The sequence below is a fragment of the Mytilus edulis genome, chromosome 4 (assembly GCF_963676685.1).
Source record: "Mytilus edulis chromosome 4, xbMytEdul2.2, whole genome shotgun sequence".
NCBI lineage: Eukaryota > Metazoa > Mollusca > Bivalvia > Mytilida > Mytilidae > Mytilus > Mytilus edulis.
The window spans coordinates 41998831-42017822 of NC_092347.1; the positions used below are offsets into that span (position 1 = coordinate 41998831).

General features: G+C 30.7%; 1 protein-coding gene across 2 annotated transcripts; it reads right to left on the reverse strand.

The window, feature by feature from the left end:
- Positions 1-1505: 1505 nt before the first annotated feature.
- On the reverse strand, positions 1506-18230 carry LOC139519697 (probable UDP-sugar transporter protein SLC35A4). Of its 2 annotated transcripts, none has more exons than XM_071311919.1 (11): positions 18126-18230; positions 16509-16579; positions 15451-15530; positions 14901-15006; positions 11071-11235; positions 9229-9287; positions 7596-7658; positions 7032-7173; positions 6393-6489; positions 5904-5965; positions 1506-5004 (listed from the first exon to the last, which is right to left on the reverse strand). In XM_071311919.1, the coding sequence occupies exons 2-11, from the start codon at positions 16530-16532 to the stop codon at positions 4813-4815; spliced, it is 990 nt and encodes a 329-aa protein (XP_071168020.1). In that variant the 5' UTR covers positions 16533-16579; positions 18126-18230; the 3' UTR covers positions 1506-4812. The 2 variants fall into 2 exon arrangements, with proteins under 2 accessions (XP_071168020.1, XP_071168021.1); XM_071311920.1 differs by having other exon boundaries at positions 4688-5004; positions 16509-16596; positions 18126-18211.
- Positions 18231-18992: the final 762 nt, after the last annotated feature.

Genomic DNA, 18992 nt, shown 5'->3' on the forward strand with positions numbered 1-18992 from the left:
CTCGTAATAACAGATCGGTATTGACCATCGGTATAAAATGTGTTTATCATAGTTTTGACAATTAAGTAAAATTAACTATGTGAAACTTCTAATTTTTCTTTAGCTGATCTTTTTATTATAATATAATAATAAAATTACCTACATGATAGCGTCTTTTTAATGAACAGTCATACCATATGAAGAGTTTAGAAGTATTAAAAAAAAAATGAGTATATACCCATATGGTCCGTGTATGGTCCAAATACTCATATGGTCCGGAACATATACATTTGTTTGTCAATATCTATTGATTTTGTACGAAAGAAATGCATGAAATATTTCGATATTTTACTATAGTATATTTTTAAAGGTAGCTTATCATATAAAAATAAAGAGACTTGGAATAGTCAAAAAAAGGGCAGCCATTCAAAATAGATCATGGTGGAAAAGGGCAATAAATTTAACACTTAAAAGTCCCTGTATTTCCATCAGTCTTCAACAATGAGAAACAGTCCCTATTATATAACAAGTTCTAACAAGCTTTAAAAACAAATAACAATTGAAAAAAACATGAATCAAATGACTTCATTAAAAACAGAAAAATTACATTTTTTTTAGGTGAAATCATTTTGTGAATGTGAAAAAAGGATCGTTTACATGCAACGTGTATGCAAAGTTATTTCTCATATTTTTCTGCTGAAAGCCAATTATTCCCATTGTGTATTGCAATTACACAAAAATGAACTCTTTTTATGTGCACAAACATACTTTCATTATGATCTTTATTAACAAGAGCTCAACTATCCTTACCTTACACATGTCTAGTAATTATATGAAAAAAAAGAAGAAAAAAAACCCAACTCAACAAGGTTTTTAAATTTGTTGTACATATTTCATTTATTCAAGTTGAATTAAACCTTATACTTTATAGTGTGCATGCCCATATGTGTTGAGGTAGATGTGGCACTTTGTGTAAATCTAAAAATTATAACCATTGTTAAGTGAACTCAATATTATCAGTTGGATATTGTTCTTCAATATCATTTGTCAAAAAAACAAACATTTCAAATATATAATGTATCAATTATTATATGTGGGACATAAAAACAACCAAAAAAAAATAAAAAAACAAGCGTGTAGAACAAATCATAATTAAATTGAAGCAGTGGCATTAGATTTTTTTTAATGGAAAGTCTAACGAAAAATTTAGACAGTGTCTAGGTGGCTGAGAGGTACAGGTAGCTATCTAGAGCAATCACTTCTAGCCTGTTGACAATAAGGCCGTGAGTTCAAACTCCAAATGTGGCAAGTGCTTTAATTAGGATCATAATTGACTGGGATGGCCATTTTCTCGCCAAAAGGTCATGGTTTTATCCAAGCACTGCAATTCCTCAAACATGAAAAACTGGCCAGCACTATTCAACCAAAACTGTTGAAAGTGGCATTAAACATCTTCAATCATCAGCCAACCAATTCAATTAAGAGATGGATCTCCAACTTCAGAATACATTGACACAATACATAAATAAATTGTGGAAATTATAAAAATATTTTCCGTCTTTTTATTGGCAAAAATACCATTACAGGCTAACATATTTTTGGCTGACTTTTTGTGGTGAGTGCAGCAACTAAATGTGTATATTTTTGCTAAACAAATTGTCAAACTAATGATGTATTATATGGTAACTGATAATTTGGAATTTAACATTTCGCAGATAACCTTTCTATGATAAGAAGAAATGTCAATTCCTATTTACAGAGAATGATTTTTTTAATCTATTTGTAAGTGAAATATATTATATAAATCTAACGATATACAGGTATGAAATTATAAAAATGTAAACAATATTGATGAATAAAATTAAAGCTGTAAACTATGGAAGGTTTTGATTTTAAACATGTTATCACAGTCAAAATACTCTATCATATTAACATTCAAAAATAAACATTCAATAGTACTGAAAAAAAAATTAAATTCATAATTCAATGTGTGCATTTATTATTGCATAATCAACAACAAAGTAAGTAAATGCATTTACTGATACATTCTTTAGAGCCTAATAAGCAGAAATATTAATACATACTTGCATTCATAATTTCAGAAATAATTTCACAAATTTTTGCAATCACTTTAATTGACTTGCCATTGTTGCCAGTTGTAAAAGATTTCAATATAAATAAATGCTCACATTAATTACTGAAATTACAGTAGTAAAGATATAATGCCAAGATCTAACAAAATTCTTTGGATTTCTTATTCAAAATATAGATATAAATATATGTAACCCATGAAGTTTTCTATAGGACTATTAAAATAGACAGCAATATATACTACAACATCCCCACACAATTATACAACAAATATAAATTAAACAGCTGTGACCTACTTTCATAAACATTGATCTCAAGCAATCCATATCGCTTTAGGACATCAATTGCGTGTTTTCATATATTACTAGTTTTCTATAAAAATACAGTAATTTCTAGATACCTATTGCAGATAATTTTACACCATATATTCAATGGTTTTCTTTTTTTGATATAAAAAACTAGAGGCTCTAAAGAGCCTGTGTCGCTCACCTTGGTCTATGTGAATATTAAACAAAGGAAGCAGATGGATTCATGAAAAAATTGTGTTTTGGTGATGGTGATGTGTTTGTACATCTTACTTTACTGAACATTCTTGCTGCTTACAATTATCTCTATATATAATGAACTAAGTGCCCCAGTAGTTTCAGTGGAAAATGTAAGTAAAAATTTACAAATTTTATGAAAATTGTTAAAAATTGACTATAAAGGACAATAACTCCTTAGGGGGTCAATTGACCATTTCGGTCATGTTGACTTATTTGTAAATCTTACTTTGCTGAACATTATTGCTGTTAACAGTTTATCTCTATCTATAATAATATTCCAGATAATAACCAAAAACAGCAAAATTTCCTTAAAATTACCAATTCAGGGGCAGCAACCCAACAACGAGTTGTCCGATTCATCTGAAAATTTCAAGGGGCAGATAGATCTTGACCTGATAAACAATTTAACTCCTTGTCAGATTTGCTCTAAATGCTTTGGTTTTTGAGTTATCAGCCAAAAACTGCATTTTACCCCTATGTTCTATTTTTAGCCGTGGTGGCCATCTTGGTTGGATTGCCGGGTCACCCGACACATTTTTTAAACTTAATACCCACAAGATGATTGTGGCCAAGGTTGGATTAGTTTGGCCCAGTAGTTTCAGAGAAGAAGATTTTTGTAAAAGATCACTAAAATTACCAATTCAGGGGCAGCAACCCAACAACAGGTTGTCCGATTTATCTGAAAATTTCAGGGCAGATAGATCTTGACCTGATTAACAATTTTACCCTGTCAGATTTGCTCTAAATGCTTTGTTTTTGATTTATAAGCCAAAAACTGCATTTTACCCCTATGTTCTATTTTTAGCCATGGCGGCCATCTTGGTTGGTTGGCCGGGTCACTGGACACATTTTTTAAACTAGATACCCCAATGATGATTGTGGCCAAGTTTTGATTAATTTGGCCCAGTAGTTTCAGAGGAGAAGATTTTTGTAAAAGTTAATGACGCCGAACGACGGATGACAGACGCCGGAAGCAAAGTGATGGGAAAAGCTCACTTGGCCCTTTGGGCCAGGTGAGCTAAAAATATATTGAGCAATTTCAAAAGGAAGACATGTATAAAATAGTGAACTAACATGAGCTATAATGGTCTGTAAAATCTTCATTTTTAAAAGATGAACATAGTACTTTGATCTTACAATAGTGGCAACATTATCTTACCCTAATTTAGTGTTAAGAATTAAAGGTGTTATCCTAAATTGCAAATGACTTAACAGATATGCAAATTTGCATTACTTAAGGTCAAGGAACAGTAAATGGGCTATGTCGCAGATTTTGCAAAAATTTTGCATACAAACTTGGCTCGGTGAACTACAACTGAAAATCGAAAAAATGAAGAATTTATCTCTTTTATTATTTGAAATATTGCAGATTGATTTCTTTTAATATGGGTGAATTTTTGTATAGAAAGCACATAAAATTGGCGAAAAAACATAAAATTTGACTTAAAATCGCCAATTCTCTTATTCTACTCCATAGATTTTACTTTAAAAACTATATGTTGTTGACACATACATTTCTGTTTTAATGATATAAAATAATCATATGGTCACCGACTTCTTTTTTGTCTAATAATCCATTTGTTACCTTGTTGGTAGTGAAAAACGACAAAAATCAACGTTTTACGGTCTGAAACACGACGTTACGATTATTTAGACGTTTTATTGGATTTTTTTACAAAGAACACAACTATGAATGATGTATACTGTAAAAACTAAGTCGGTGACCCTATCTTTATTTTGCATCATTATAACGGAAATTAATGTATCAACAACATATAGTTTTTAAAGAAAAATCTATGGAGTAGATTTAAAGATTAAGCAATTTTAAGACAAATTTTTGAAGGTTTTATGCCGATTTTATGTGCTTTCTATACAAATGATCACCAATTTTGTAAGAATTCAATTAGTAATATTTTTAAATGATAAATGAGATAAATGCATTATTTTTTTCGATTTTCATTTGAAGTTCATCGAGCCAGAGTTGTATGCAAAATTTTACTGAAATCTGTGACATAGCCCATTTTCTGTAACTTGACCTTAAAAAGACCCTACAAGAATTGTATCATCCTCAATTCAGAAAAAGGGTCTTATAAAAAACAAATGTTCAAAACTGATGTCAATCTTAACAAAAACAACATACAAGCTTAACTGGTTTTTACCTAATAAATAAATAAATAAATAAAAAACATTTGTTTGTCTATTTCATATAAAAAATATAAATAGCAACACACACTAAAACAGCAGACATAACAAAATACATATTTAACGTTGTACCAAACACTAGTACGGACAGAACAGCTGTGATCAGTGTTGAACAGGATATAATAAATAGTCGTGTAATGTTACTGGCATACTTCATGATGGAAGACATGATCAAGCCATTTAAAGCCTGAAAAGAAAAAAAGTATCTCATATATTCAACAGAAAATAACGCCATTCCCTCCTTGTTTTCGTGTAAATAAATAACAAAGGATTATAATTCCAATGTTGCAAGTAAGCTTGAATTTCGTTAATTAATCATAAAAACCTCAAAATTTACACACTGATAATTTACCTTCTTGGTTTTGTAAGTATGGATTTGTAAGCAAACAAAATTGTTCTGTAAATCAGGGACTTTCTATACTCACGGGACCCGTCTCTATTGATTTTAACTGATTACTAAGCCGCCTGTTTAAAGCTACCACCCAACAATAAACTTAGTTTCATATCTCTGATTAACGATGCTAGTAGTTATTTCTGTATTTCACAGTACATTGTTGTTATATAATTATTTGTTAATATAAAATCTGAATAATAGCCATTTACGATGACAAAAAATATAAGATTTTGAAAGGATGATGAATTATTAAACTTAGACGTATTGTTTTGAAGAACGTCCCAGTTGTGTAAAATGGTTTACATATCAAACAAGATGGCGGCTACTGAAAATTCAACTAACAAATACCTCAAAGTTCAGAGATTAATATTTAAAAAAATGATCCGAGAAATCTTTTGAAAAACAGCATTTTGCAATGACAAAATGTATAAAATTTCATAAAAAGGATTTTTTGTTAAATTTGAACATATAGTTATGAAGAAAACGTTGTGAATATCAAATGATTTGCTATAAAGTCACGTGACATCAGCTACAGCCGAGATCAGTCTGATAATTTGTATAAACATCGTTATAAGTGACCAGTCCTGTTAGTATAGAAAGTCCCTGTGTAAATATTCCTTTATTAAATATGATTTTTGTCAACCATACCGACACACAAAATCATGTAATAGCTATCCTTTCCTATTTCTTACCTGTGATAAAATAATAACAACTGTTAAACCAGTATATCCTCTAAACAATGAGAATCTATCCTCTAAAAAATAAAATTAAACATAGATGATGATAAAGGATAATCAAATCTCTTAACATAATTTGGCATAAATTGATATTTGGAGAATTTGGTGATATTAGTTGATATTTTCCATTTAATATTTCTAACTTTGTTTACTCAATATTATTTACAGCTTGAATTATTGTAAAGATATCAGAATATTGGTGGTGTTTATTGCCCTCTTAATGTTTTTGGTAATTTGTGTTGCTGGGTTGCTATTGTTTTGAAATATACCCAACATATCCTTTTATTCATACTGTGTTCTGCAGGTTTAGAAGAGATGACTATAACTATAAAAAAAATTAGTTACGGCATATATTTTCCTATATTCTATAAACAAAATTGTAATATATTAAGTTATAATATTATGACCTGTATAAAAATTCCTGAATTATTACTTTTTACTTACCTATTTCTGGATTACTAAGTTCATGTATAAACCAAATTATACCATTGACACACACACCAAATATATATAACAACATATTCTGTAAGTGAAGGGACATCTGCAAAATCAAAAATGATTTAAAAAATTATGATATACAAAGGAACCAAATACTGGTAGGCTGCATCATATACATCTCCATATATATACACCAAAAAAATATCAGTGTTAGCAAACTGCTTTTATCTATAATTTTATTGTTTGGGGTTATTTCAAAGTTTGATTGAGACAGGTTTTTGGTAACTTAAAGGTCGGTTAAGACAGATTTTTGGTTAATTAAAAATTTGGTTTAAACAGGCTTTTGGAAAATTCAATGTTGGATTTAGAACTTTAGACAGCTTTTTCAATAATTCAAAGCAAATCTTGTAGACTAGAAAATATCTTTTCCTTGCAGTAATCCAGGATGTTTTTGTCTTTTTTATTGGTTTGAATTCAAAGTTTGGTTTTGATTCAGCCTGGTTTTTGGTACTCTTGCATATGGCTTGAATTAGACAAGTTACATTCCATTAGACACCAGCCAGAATTACCCTTTAAAAATGAAAATTTGTTAATGATTGTCAAATGGGACATCCATATCAAAATGACATGCATGTATATACTCACTTTGATATGTCTTTTGAGAATGTACTCAGAGTAGACGCCAGCAAACCCTGAGATAGAACAATATGAGATCATCATTATTAACCCAGTCAGGGTTATATGGATTTCTGTCACAGACCGTGATTGACTAGAATACCCTCCATAGCTGTAAAAGAAAAGTAGAGACCAATTTTTATTTGTTTTTTTTAAGAATGAGTTAAACCAGTTAAATCGGTGTAAAGGATGTCATTAAACAATAAGTTCTTTCTGTGACATAATTATATAAACATTGTGACATAGGATATATACAGGAAAGTTCTGAAGGTCATCTATTGTCAAAGCCTTCAACATTTAAACATGTTTGAAAATTATAAAAAGCTTTTAAATCATACAAAATTACAATAATATATTTGCTGAAGATAAAAAAAATTTTTTTACAGTTAAACAAATTGGAGTTGGGGCTCATTGTTAAGCGATCAATTCAAAATAATAAAAAAAAATAACTGATAAACTTTAGTTTTAGGAAAATAAATCTGTGTAACACTTTCAAAACAGTAACATTCAAATTTAAAACCAGTCTATACTAACCTATCAAAAAGCCCTGCTATTGTTAAAATTCCTAATGCAAACCATTGTATCTTAGACAAACGTCTGAAATAAAAAGTAATAATCACAGTAAGTGAAAAGGTTTCAAAGAGTCTTAGCAATCTTAATGGTAAAATAATCATTCCCATTCTATTTACATGAACAATAAATTCAAAAATTATAACAAGTTGTTTGTTAATGGGACTGGTCGAGTATCCCAATAGTAAGAACTCAGTTTCTGATATTAATTATGCAGATGTTCCTGAAAATACAATATATAAAAAAAAATTATTGTCCATTCCTCAAAACTTGCAATAATAAATAATATCAGTTCATCAATGTACCACATTAGACGGAATACAGTCAAATTTCGTTAAGTTAGAATTAAATGTAAATGAAAAAGTGAAAGTGAAATGTAACCCATAAACAAATATAATAATGATAGATGCATTCAAAATCATTTTTTTTTTTCTAGCATCTTTTATTTACACTTCTATGTGCATATTTTATTTTTGGTATTGCACCATCTTCGCTAGCCAAGGGTTATGATTCACTAATGCTCTCTTCACCCTTGGCGGATTAAGTCAACATTTGTGATAACAATGTTGCGCCATCTATCGGAAGATTAAAGTCACGCCCATTCCGAATACTTTATTCTTGACCAATGGTAGCACTTGAACTTTTCAAATTGAAGGTAAAAACACGATAGCGTCTAGATATTACACACTTGGTAAAGCCGGAAATGAAAATATACGTCAACATTCATGCATATGTGAATGAAACATACACAGGAACTTCTATTAGTTGATGAAAACATCAAGTTGTCACTGAATATAGTCGTATGTTTAGGGATGTGAAGACTTGTTGCACAATTAACATGTGGCAATTGTTTACAAACACTTTCTACATTTAAACGTGATCATGTTATAGGCGCTTTTTGATTGGATGCAGCGAGTTTCAACTGCAACCAATAATAATCCTTACCTTGTGTCTCCGAAATTGTATCTCAATCCGCCAAGGGTGAAGAGAGCGGGAATGGAATGTCACCCTTGGCTAGCGAAGATGATATTGTACAAGATTGTGTCTAGTTTTATTAATCTACTTTGAAGTATAGGGTGCCTTATGTAAGAAGAATTATATGTAAGGAAATATAGTTACTATTTTGAGCTTGCTTTAAGATACAGATTCTGGGCAGATACTTTGATAAAGTATTATTTATTATTGTGAATATACATCTACATTATAATAATTACAGCTTCAGACATATACAATTTTAAAATAGTTTGTTTTTGTTGTTAAACTCATCAATAATAATAGGGAAATCCTACATTTGAAAAGGTATATCTTTAAACATTGCTGCTGTTTACTGGTGTGAAAGTATTAATATACAGAAACTACCAGATGAGCAGAAGCAGTTGAACCTCCTGAGTTTTACCAACTTTTTGTGCTGGTTTGTTTTGCCAAATCCTGAGTTTTCAAATAATTGGTGTTTTTTGGGTTTTTTTTATTATTTTGATTTGCTTTAAAATTATCTCCTACATCAAAACCTGATGGTCCCCTTGGTTTCTTTCAACAATTTTTATAATTCATAGTTACTACAAAATACGTATTTCTGAAAAATTAATAATTGTCTTACCTGCCTATAATGATTCTATATAATACTGCTGTAACACCTATTTTCATGTTGCTGAGAACCTGAAAAAAGTTAATAAGTTGTGAAATATTTATTTCAATAATATCATAATAAAAGGTGACAGTTCCTTAGTCATTTTCATAATTAAAAAACCTGCAGATAAATGAATAAGACTTATTCAAGAATTATAAAGTTTTATGGGTGATTTAATGCCTCGTTCACACGTACATTTAATTTGAATTGAATTTGAATTGAATTTGAATCGAATTCGCTAATCGCATTTATACACTCTTCTTTTTTAATTCAAATTGATTCGCATTGGCTAATTCGAATTAACTAATTGGCATTAGAAATGAGTTTTTGTTAATACGAATTATAAGTTAACGTCGTTAGGACGGTAAAGCGAATTTGAAGAGCATTGCAATTCGAATTAGAATTGACATTAGGACGTTAAATGTTTCAAATGCGAATTAAACTAATTCAAATTAGTTAATGCAAATCGAATTTGAATTATGTGTGAACTCAGCATTACTCTCATGATGTTTTTAGAATAACAGACTTCTGTGAATTTTACTTTCTATTGGAAACAAAATTTTATATTTTTATCGTAAAGACCCTACATATCCGAGGTTTTCACTTTATGGAATTTCCTGACAGAAGAACTACCAGATGTTGGTTCACTTGTGTTAAATTTGTTTAATTATCTTAGTTAACACTTTTAAGCCAACTAAAAATTCTTGAATGATATAATTTCCATTTAATTTTTTTTTTAACCCTCTACTTTTTTTGTTGGTAAAATGGTCCATACACATGATTGCATACTTTTTTTTTAGTCCAGTCAAACTAAGTCTTAACCTCAAGCTAATTGCAACAGAAAATGTTTTAGTTCTAATCTATAGCATTAAGACCTAAATATACACAGAAACAAGTCCCATAAAACCTAACTTGAGGAAACTGAAAATAAGCATTTTTAATTACATTGGAAGGGGGATAACTTGGCAAAAACAAGCCTTTTTTGATAGTTTTTGGTTGATTCTCTTATAATTTCGTATTTGACTATATTATATAATCTTCCGCTCATGAAATGTACAAAACTGAAGTGTTAAGGGTTATTTGTATTTTTTGGGGGGCATTTTTTTATGAAAGAAATTGCAAATTTGTGGCTTTGTGACCATTTTGAACAAATATGATGTGAAACTTTGGTATTGTTTATATTTGTATATCATATTTGTTCTGCATCTACCAATAAACTTTAAACCACAAAAAGTAGAATATATGCTTAATTATTTTAATCAAATTTGAGATTCTTTACCTTCACTTGTTGAAAAATGGTCATCTACTGAATTACGAAATCTAGATTGAAGCTTGATAAAAGATATGAAAACACCTTTAGAGTTGTTTGTTATACTCTAAAGACGACTAAAATATCAACAATCAATACATTCTGTCGATTGAAGCGGTAAAATTATATAAGTTTGTATCAATTTTTATTGATATATCTGCCTTTTTTGCAGAGTTATCTCCCTTTTTCAATGCAAATCTCCATAAGAATTTATTTTAAATCATGATTTTTAGTCTTCCTTACATAAGACTTTATGGGACTTTTTTCTGTGTATATTTGGGGTATAATGCTAAAGATTAAAACTTAAAAATCTTCTGTTGCTATTACTTTAAGGTTAGGGTCAAATTTATGCTAGATTGACTGGACTATTTTGCTAACTGGTGCTCTAACAGTGTGTATGTTACAACTGGTATTTTTGTTAGCAATATATGTAAACAGTGCCCTGAAAATGTCTATGTATCTAACCAATATTTTAGTTCATGTAGTTAGCAATATATGTTTACCTGATAAGATGTAGGGTCCATATGTAACTGCATGTGTATTGCCATGTTATTATTTATAGCGTATAATATTGCTGGTATTGAGAATGGAAGCCATAATGTAAATTTAGGAATGTTGATTGGTTTACATGATGTCTGCTGTAAGTAAAGCACCAATGAAGTCACAAGCTGAAAAATAAACCAATCAAAATGAAGTCACAAGCTGAAAATAAACCAATTAAAAATTATTACAAATGTTCTTTAAAAAATGTTACTGTTTACTAGGTTATTTTAGTAGGTATCAATTATAGGAACAGTTGAACACATTAGTCCAGACATCTGTAATAATGTGTTCTAATAAATTTCTTCAAATATCTTGTCCATTTACAATTCTTTTTCTAAAAATCATAGCATCTGACATCTTCTTCTTCTTCTTCTTCTTCTTCTTCTTCTTCAGGAAGTCCACCCTATCTGCAGGGTCACCGCATTTAAAAAATTTGTCTATTTTTAAAAATGCGTTATTAGAAATTTTATGTACAAGTTAACATTTTAACAATATAAATAGTAAGAGTTAGAATAGGGCAAGATTAAAAATTAGTTAAAAAACAGGAACTTGTATTTACACTATTCATTTTAAAATGGATACAAATACTAACTTATTAGTTGTTTGTATTAAGGATGTACTTAGGGGTGAGGTTAGGGGAAAATAATAATAATAAATTAATAAATTAAAATTGATACTATAAGTTGATAGAGCATTCTTGAAGGATGAAAATAAGCTAAAAATATTGATAGGTCATGGACCTCCTTTTCGAGATATTTGAGATTTAAAATATGGCGGGAAAAGTCTGACTCGGACTTTTACCTTACATTTGCATTGGCATTATTTGGGTCTCAAAACAAAAGAAAGAAAATCAAGAATCTTCTTAAATTTTGGAAAATGACCTTTCATGAGCTATAAAGTCTTGTATGAGAAAAAAAATGGGTGTTATGGGACAAAATATTTTACCTTGTATTGTATGGAAAAACACCAAGGAGTCCGAACATTTGACGCAAATTCCAAAACTTCACCTTAGTACATCCTTAAAAACAATATCTTTAATAAAATCATTTCAAATACCATCACATTCTAGCAATATAGCATCACATTACCATGATGCTAAAGGGCCCTGGGGAGAATACTGACATAATGAGGTTGATTTTCTTTAAAGATCACACAAGTAATACCCAATTTGAACACCTTCTGTTACTATTCTTTATTAAAGTCAAATCAAAGGCTTTAAATCTGTCATTGCTACTTGTCCATTAAGAACACAGCTTTAAGAGTAAGAGCAAAGACAAATCAACTAAGAGTCTGAATAATGTGTCTATAGATAAGATGATCTGTCAGTCTTTGTGTAGATTGTTGCCTGAATAATGTGTCTAGATAAGATGATCTGTCAGTCTTTGTGTAGATTGTTGTCTGAATAATGTGTCTAGATAAGATGATCTGTCAGTCTTTGTGTAGATTGTTGTCTGAATAATGTGTCTAGATAAGATGATCTGTCAGTCTTTGTGTAGATTGTTGTCTGAATAATGTGTCTATAGATAAGATGATCTGTCAGTCTTTGTGTAGATTGTTGTCTGAATAATGTGTCTATAGATAAGATGATCTGTCAGTCTTTGTGTAGATTGTTGTCTGAATAATGTGTCTAGATAAGATGATCTGTCAGTCTTTGTGTAGATTGTTGTCTGAATAATGTGTCTAGATAAGATGATCTGTCAGTCTTTGTGTAGATTGTTGTCTGAATAATGTGTCTATAGATAAGATGATCTGTCAGTCTTTGTGTAGATTGTTGTCTGAATAATGTGTCTATAGATAAGATGATCTGTCAGTCTTTGTGTAGATTGTTGTCTGAATAATGTGTCTAGATAAGATGATCTGTCAGTCTTTGTGTAGATTGTTGTCTGAATAATGTGTCTAGATAAGATGATCTGTCAGTCTTTGTGTAGATTGTTGTCTGAATAATGTGTCTATAGATAAGATGATCTGTCAGTCTTTGTGTAGATTGTTGTCTGAATAATGTGTCTATAGATAAGATGATCTGTCAGTCTTTGTGTAGATTGTTGTCTGAATAATGTGTCTAGATAAGATGATCTGTCAGTCTTTGTGTAGATTGTTGTCTGAATAATGTGTCTAGATAAGATGATCTGTCAGTCTTTGTGTAGATTGTTGTCTGAATAATGTGTCTAGATAAGATGATCTGTCAGTCTTTGTGTAGATTGTTGTCTGAATAATGTGTCTAGATAAGATGATCTGTCAGTCTTTGTGTAGATTGTTGTCTGAATAATGTGTCTAGATAAGATGATCTGTCAGTCTTTGTGTAGATTGTTGTCTGAATAATGTGTCTAGATAAGATGATCTGTCAGTCTTTGTGTAGATTGTTGTCTGAATAATGTGTCTAGATAAGATGATCTGTCAGTCTTTGTGTAGATTGTTGTCTGAATAATGTGTCTAGATAAGATGATCTGTCAGTCTTTGTGTAGATTGTTGTCTGAATAATGTGTCTAGATAAGATGATCTGTCAGTCTTTGTGTAGATTGTTGTCTGAATAATGTGTCTAGATAAGATGATCTGTCAGTCTTTGTGTAGATTGTTGTCTGAATAATGTGTCTAGATAAGATGATCTGTCAGTCTTTGTGTAGATTGTTGTCTGAATAATGTGTCTAGATAAGAGGATCTGTCAGTCTTTGTGTAGATTGTTGTCTGAATAATGTGTCTAGATAAGATGATCTATCAGTCTTTGTGCAGAGTGTTGCATGGACTTATTCAAATTTGTATGGATCAGAATGTCAGTGTTGTACAAGGCAGTTTTATATATATTGAATTAATAAATTCTTATATATTGAATTAATAAAGTCTTAATGTGGTTCAAATATTGAATTTGCACAATAGGCATTCATTTATTTAGTGGCTTCTCATGTCTATGGCGTTTCTGTCTAAATATTTTAAGGATTGATTGATGAGTGATTTGTTGGTGTTTAACACCACTTTCAGCATACTATTATGCCAATTGTTGTGGTTAGTTTTAATAGGTGGTAGAAGCCAGAGAGAACCAACCATCAGTAAGGAAACTTACAATCCTTGTCAATTATGATTGCTGTGTGTGGGATTCGAAATCACAACCTAATTGTTGACAGGCTAGTGTTACAGTAGTATGACTACTTAGACATCTCAGCCACCAGGCCCTTTTTGTAAAGGATATCTGGCAATATTCTCAGAAAGTGACACAATATAAACATCAATCTCTTCCTAATACTTTTAATATTCTTTAACATGTTTAAATAGCATAGATTTTGTTTTCCTTAATTTTAAAGAGTATTCTCACCACACCATATCTTTTTATATTGTTTGATGGATGAGTCATAAATGTTTGTAATGCAATAGTCCATTTGCCAATTACTGATTTGATTCTCTAATTACACACGTTTTAAACAAATTATATTACTTCCCTTTGTCAATTGTAGACTGGTTCCATACAGGACAAAATTGTCATTTACCAATGAAAAGCGTAATGAATTGAAAGAGATATATCGGCGGTTTTACAAATTTTTCATGAACAATAATTTTCTTATGTTAAAAGTATTTACGGTAGCTTAACAACAAATTAATATAATTAAAGATTTAAAAACTTTAAAGGTTACAAACATTACGCTCCTGAAGGTAAATTTGTTCTTTCTGCTACCTCTCTATTGTAAGTAAATAATGAATGTCCCTCATAAGGGAGACATTTAAAAAAGGGATCTCTAATTACAGGGTCAATTACAGGAATTGGCAAATAGACTATTCAAGATTATTACTATTATTCTCTCACCTTTGATGTTTCTATCATGAGAGTTGATGATGCAGAACTGAAGGGAATTCTACCATCAACCTCACATAGATGGACAAAAATTGTGTAACTTCCATATGCTAATGTGCTGAAAAGAAGGATAAAAATAATTAATCAGAATCAAAATTATGAAAAAAGATATATATGTTAACCCATAAGTTTAAGTACATATATTAAATATTAAAAAGGTCCTTTAGAAACTAACTGATTAATTTCAATAACTTTTTTGGGGGAAGATAATTTTTTTCTCAAAGTAAATTAATCAGTGAGTGACACATTTCTCTTCTAAGAAGTAATTAAACAGTTTCAGCATGTCCAGAAAATAAACAAAACAACACAATAGCATTGGTATTTATTAAATGGGACAAGTTTAAATTGACAGGTAAACAGTAGATGGTTCTGGGGAAGTTTTCATTTCTTTTGCAAAAATTGAATTTACAGTCTAAATCTCATAATATTTTTTAGGAATATACTTTGTGTAGTTTCTGCTTTAAAACAAAAATTACAGTTTTAAGATTTCAATATCAGTTACCCAGCAATCAGCATACAAGTCCACTGCACCAAACCTAGGAATGCAGATTTTGGTTTTGTATTCTGTAATGGTAGCACTTCCTGTAATTGATGAAATAAAAATTATAAATATTTCAGACAGTATTCCTTTTTTGGATCATAAAATAACAAGGCATACCATTTAATAAAATATGCAAATCTGCCCTTGGAGGAGCAATTGATCACCCAAATCTTTTTAGATTTTCTCAGACTGGATCCGCCCCCGGTTCCTGATCTGAAGATCACATATAAATGATATATTTTCTAAACATACATTTTGTAATACAAAGGAGTAAGTTCGTAAGGGCCATATTTGGCCCCAATTATAAAGTTCATAGTTACAAGACAATAAATGTTTTAAGTTGCCTTAAAGACACGTGAGAAAGTTTAACAGAACTGTTTTTGTCAAAATTTTACTCTAACACGTTTATTTTTACATCCCAAATAGGTCAAAATAAAGGGTTTTGGTGAAATTTGACAAAAACAGTTGGATTTCAACCAATTTAAGGACCAGGAAAGATAGAGCGCAGGCGTCGACAAACTTAATATTCAAATAAAACATGTGAAATGTCTTCACAAACATTATATTAAAAGATCTTTGTTGTCGACGTATGCGCTCTATGTTTCCGGTCTAATAATCTATGGAAAATTTACCCATTTTCATTGATTTTTTCCTGAAAAATCAATATGAGTACAACTTGTGACGTCATAATAAAACGCAAAAACATAAAATTTTCAACAAAATGGCTTATTTCCTGTCACTGTATAAGCTATAATTTATTGTGATATTGGTCAATAAATCCGAATTTGAAATTGACGCTAAAAATGGGGGCCATTTTAGGACCTTACCGAACAAACTCCTTTAAAACACTTCTTTGATCAACTAGCAATTGACGATTTATTTTACCACACATTTATTTTTACTAAAAAGTTTAGAGGTTCTGCCTAAGAGAGTGACCTTGGGCTTGTGAATCATTATGATATTTAGAACTTTCAATTTGTAGATAATCTATATCAATACAATAGGCAGAATATACTTACACCATTCTTATAGTAAAGTTTCATGTTTGGGTCCTCAGATTCTGTCTGTCACTGTCTTTTTCCTATTTCGACTGAAAGAAGTTATTAACTGTAAATTTAAAACATTCATAAAGTTTGCCTTGCTCATCAAAAACATCTCTATAAACACAAAATGATCTTATAGCTAACATTAATAAAAAAAAAAAGTCAATATTGATAGGAAAGTTAAGGAACAGAAGATGTAATTGGGTAGTATTTCTGATTTTTATGAAGCAAAATAAAAAGATATACAAACTTTCTTAACACACTTATATTCTCAACTGCATATCAGTAAATATTATACAATTTAAAGTGATATTAAATTATATTTTATATTTTTGTTGGACAGTTGGGTCTATGGAATAAACTGTTCCATGTTCTAGTCAGTATATTTTGTTTCTGTTTCTGTCTGGTATCAGCCTCTGCTTTATATGTTTCTGACAAGTTCCAATTCATGAATTGCAGGAGAAGACCTCAAGTAATTAATCATTGTACTATGATTCAGTGGAAATAACTTTCTACAATTTGAAGTGAACTTTAAATTGTAATTTTAAAAACTCAGCGATGGCTTAAAACAGTAGAAGCCGACAAAGCTCTAGCAAGTCTAGCGGCTTGACACTAGAGCCTCAAAGACATCTACTGATTCTGCCTATGGGATGTCCAGTGGTAAGGAGTTCCAGTCCCTTATAGTCTGTGGTAAATTTATGACAACCAGGAACATATATATTTAGATCTACTGTTCCCAGTGACAACTTACAATGTATGTGCATCAATACATGACTGTGATACTTGGTCATGTAGTCCCAGATTACTCTGACGTCCAACAGCTGTTTTGCCAGACACGCTGGGGTGGGAACAGCTGTTGGACGTCAGGGCCACAATTAAAAATATTTTGGTTTGCCCAAACCCTACCCAAAGGTTGAGACAGTGGGTAGGTAGGTAGGCATTTTCTTTTTTTTGAAAAAGAGAAATTGAAGTATCGGTTGTCTATTAGTCTTAATGCCTATCTGATAAAAAAAAACTTCTTCAAATCAGGACAATTAAAGAATTTGATTAGGCAGCTTTTTTCTGGGTAGGTAGCGTTTGGGCAAACATACCTATTCTTTTTTATGTGCCACCTAGCAGTTGGTTTGTACTTATTTGTTACATAAAATTGAGAAAGGAAATGGGGAATGCGTCAAAGTGACCACAACCCGACCATAGAGCAGACAAAAGCTGAAGGCCACCTATGGGTCTTCAATGCAGCGAGAAACTCCTGTACCCATATCTGGCAGCTCTTCTTTGTACCTGTTCTATTTTGTAGATAGATTCTTTTGTGGCTGTGTCCCAAATAGTTGAGGCATACTCTTATTGTGGTCTTACTATAGTACATACACTTTAGTCTGTAGTCCAATATAAGCTTGGCTCTTTAATAGGTTAGCAGACTTTATGGGTAGTTACTTTTGTTGATAAAATTGATTTCTGATGTTTCTCCGCAAAATTCAGAGTGTTTTATTTGCTTTATTGCATACATATTAATTTCATTGTCAAATTTAACCGAACTATTAAATAAAATAATGAATATGAAATTATATATAAAATAAAATACCATGTAAATACCTCTCATAATTTCTGTGTTGAGACTTCTTTGGCAAACATGACCGGAAAATGATCCGGAATAGATTTGCTGTTATTTACCATCGTGTACTTCCTTTTCCGTTTTAAAATCAAAGATGGTTAGTAAAAAATCATGTTACAAATATTATCCTCTTTCATCTGCCTATCAAAACAGAAATTGAATAAAGAATTTTGTTTAAATTAAATAAAAGATATCTACTAGTTTATATAAAACCTAAATTGAAAGAAAGTATTAACGTAATGTGTCATATTTATGTCAATAGATACCCTCTACTGAGTACTGTTCGAAAGCTATATGAAAACTTTAATTTGCTTCCTTTATAACTTGTAATATATATAAACCCATAACACCCTTAAAAGTACAAGGACGAACACGTTATTATTTTGTTTTCGCTTTAAACCGTCAGTTGTATCTTGCATTTGTATTCATGTTACGTATCGACTATACACCTTATCGCTATTCCCGGCTGACCCGTCCGCTTGAACTTTTGACGTCAACAACAATCACTTTTCCATTGTGGCGTCAGACATTTTGTTTTATGACGTCAAAATTTTACGGGAACCTGTGTGATTTCCAGCAATGGCGGACAAATAGCGATAAGGTGTATCGTCAAACGTCGTCGAAACGACGTACTAAATAGCTGACTTAAAGCTAATAACCTAATAAGGGTCCTTGCATTGCGACCAAGAAGATTTATTAAGACTATCTTTAAGAATTTGAAAAACCTAAACCTTTAAAACATGAATGCATAACAAAACTTTTGAAATTGGTCAAGCAGTTCAAAAGTTATGACCATTTAGATCCGTCAAAAGCAGTTACAGTAAATAGAAGTCCGATGTTACTCTGAC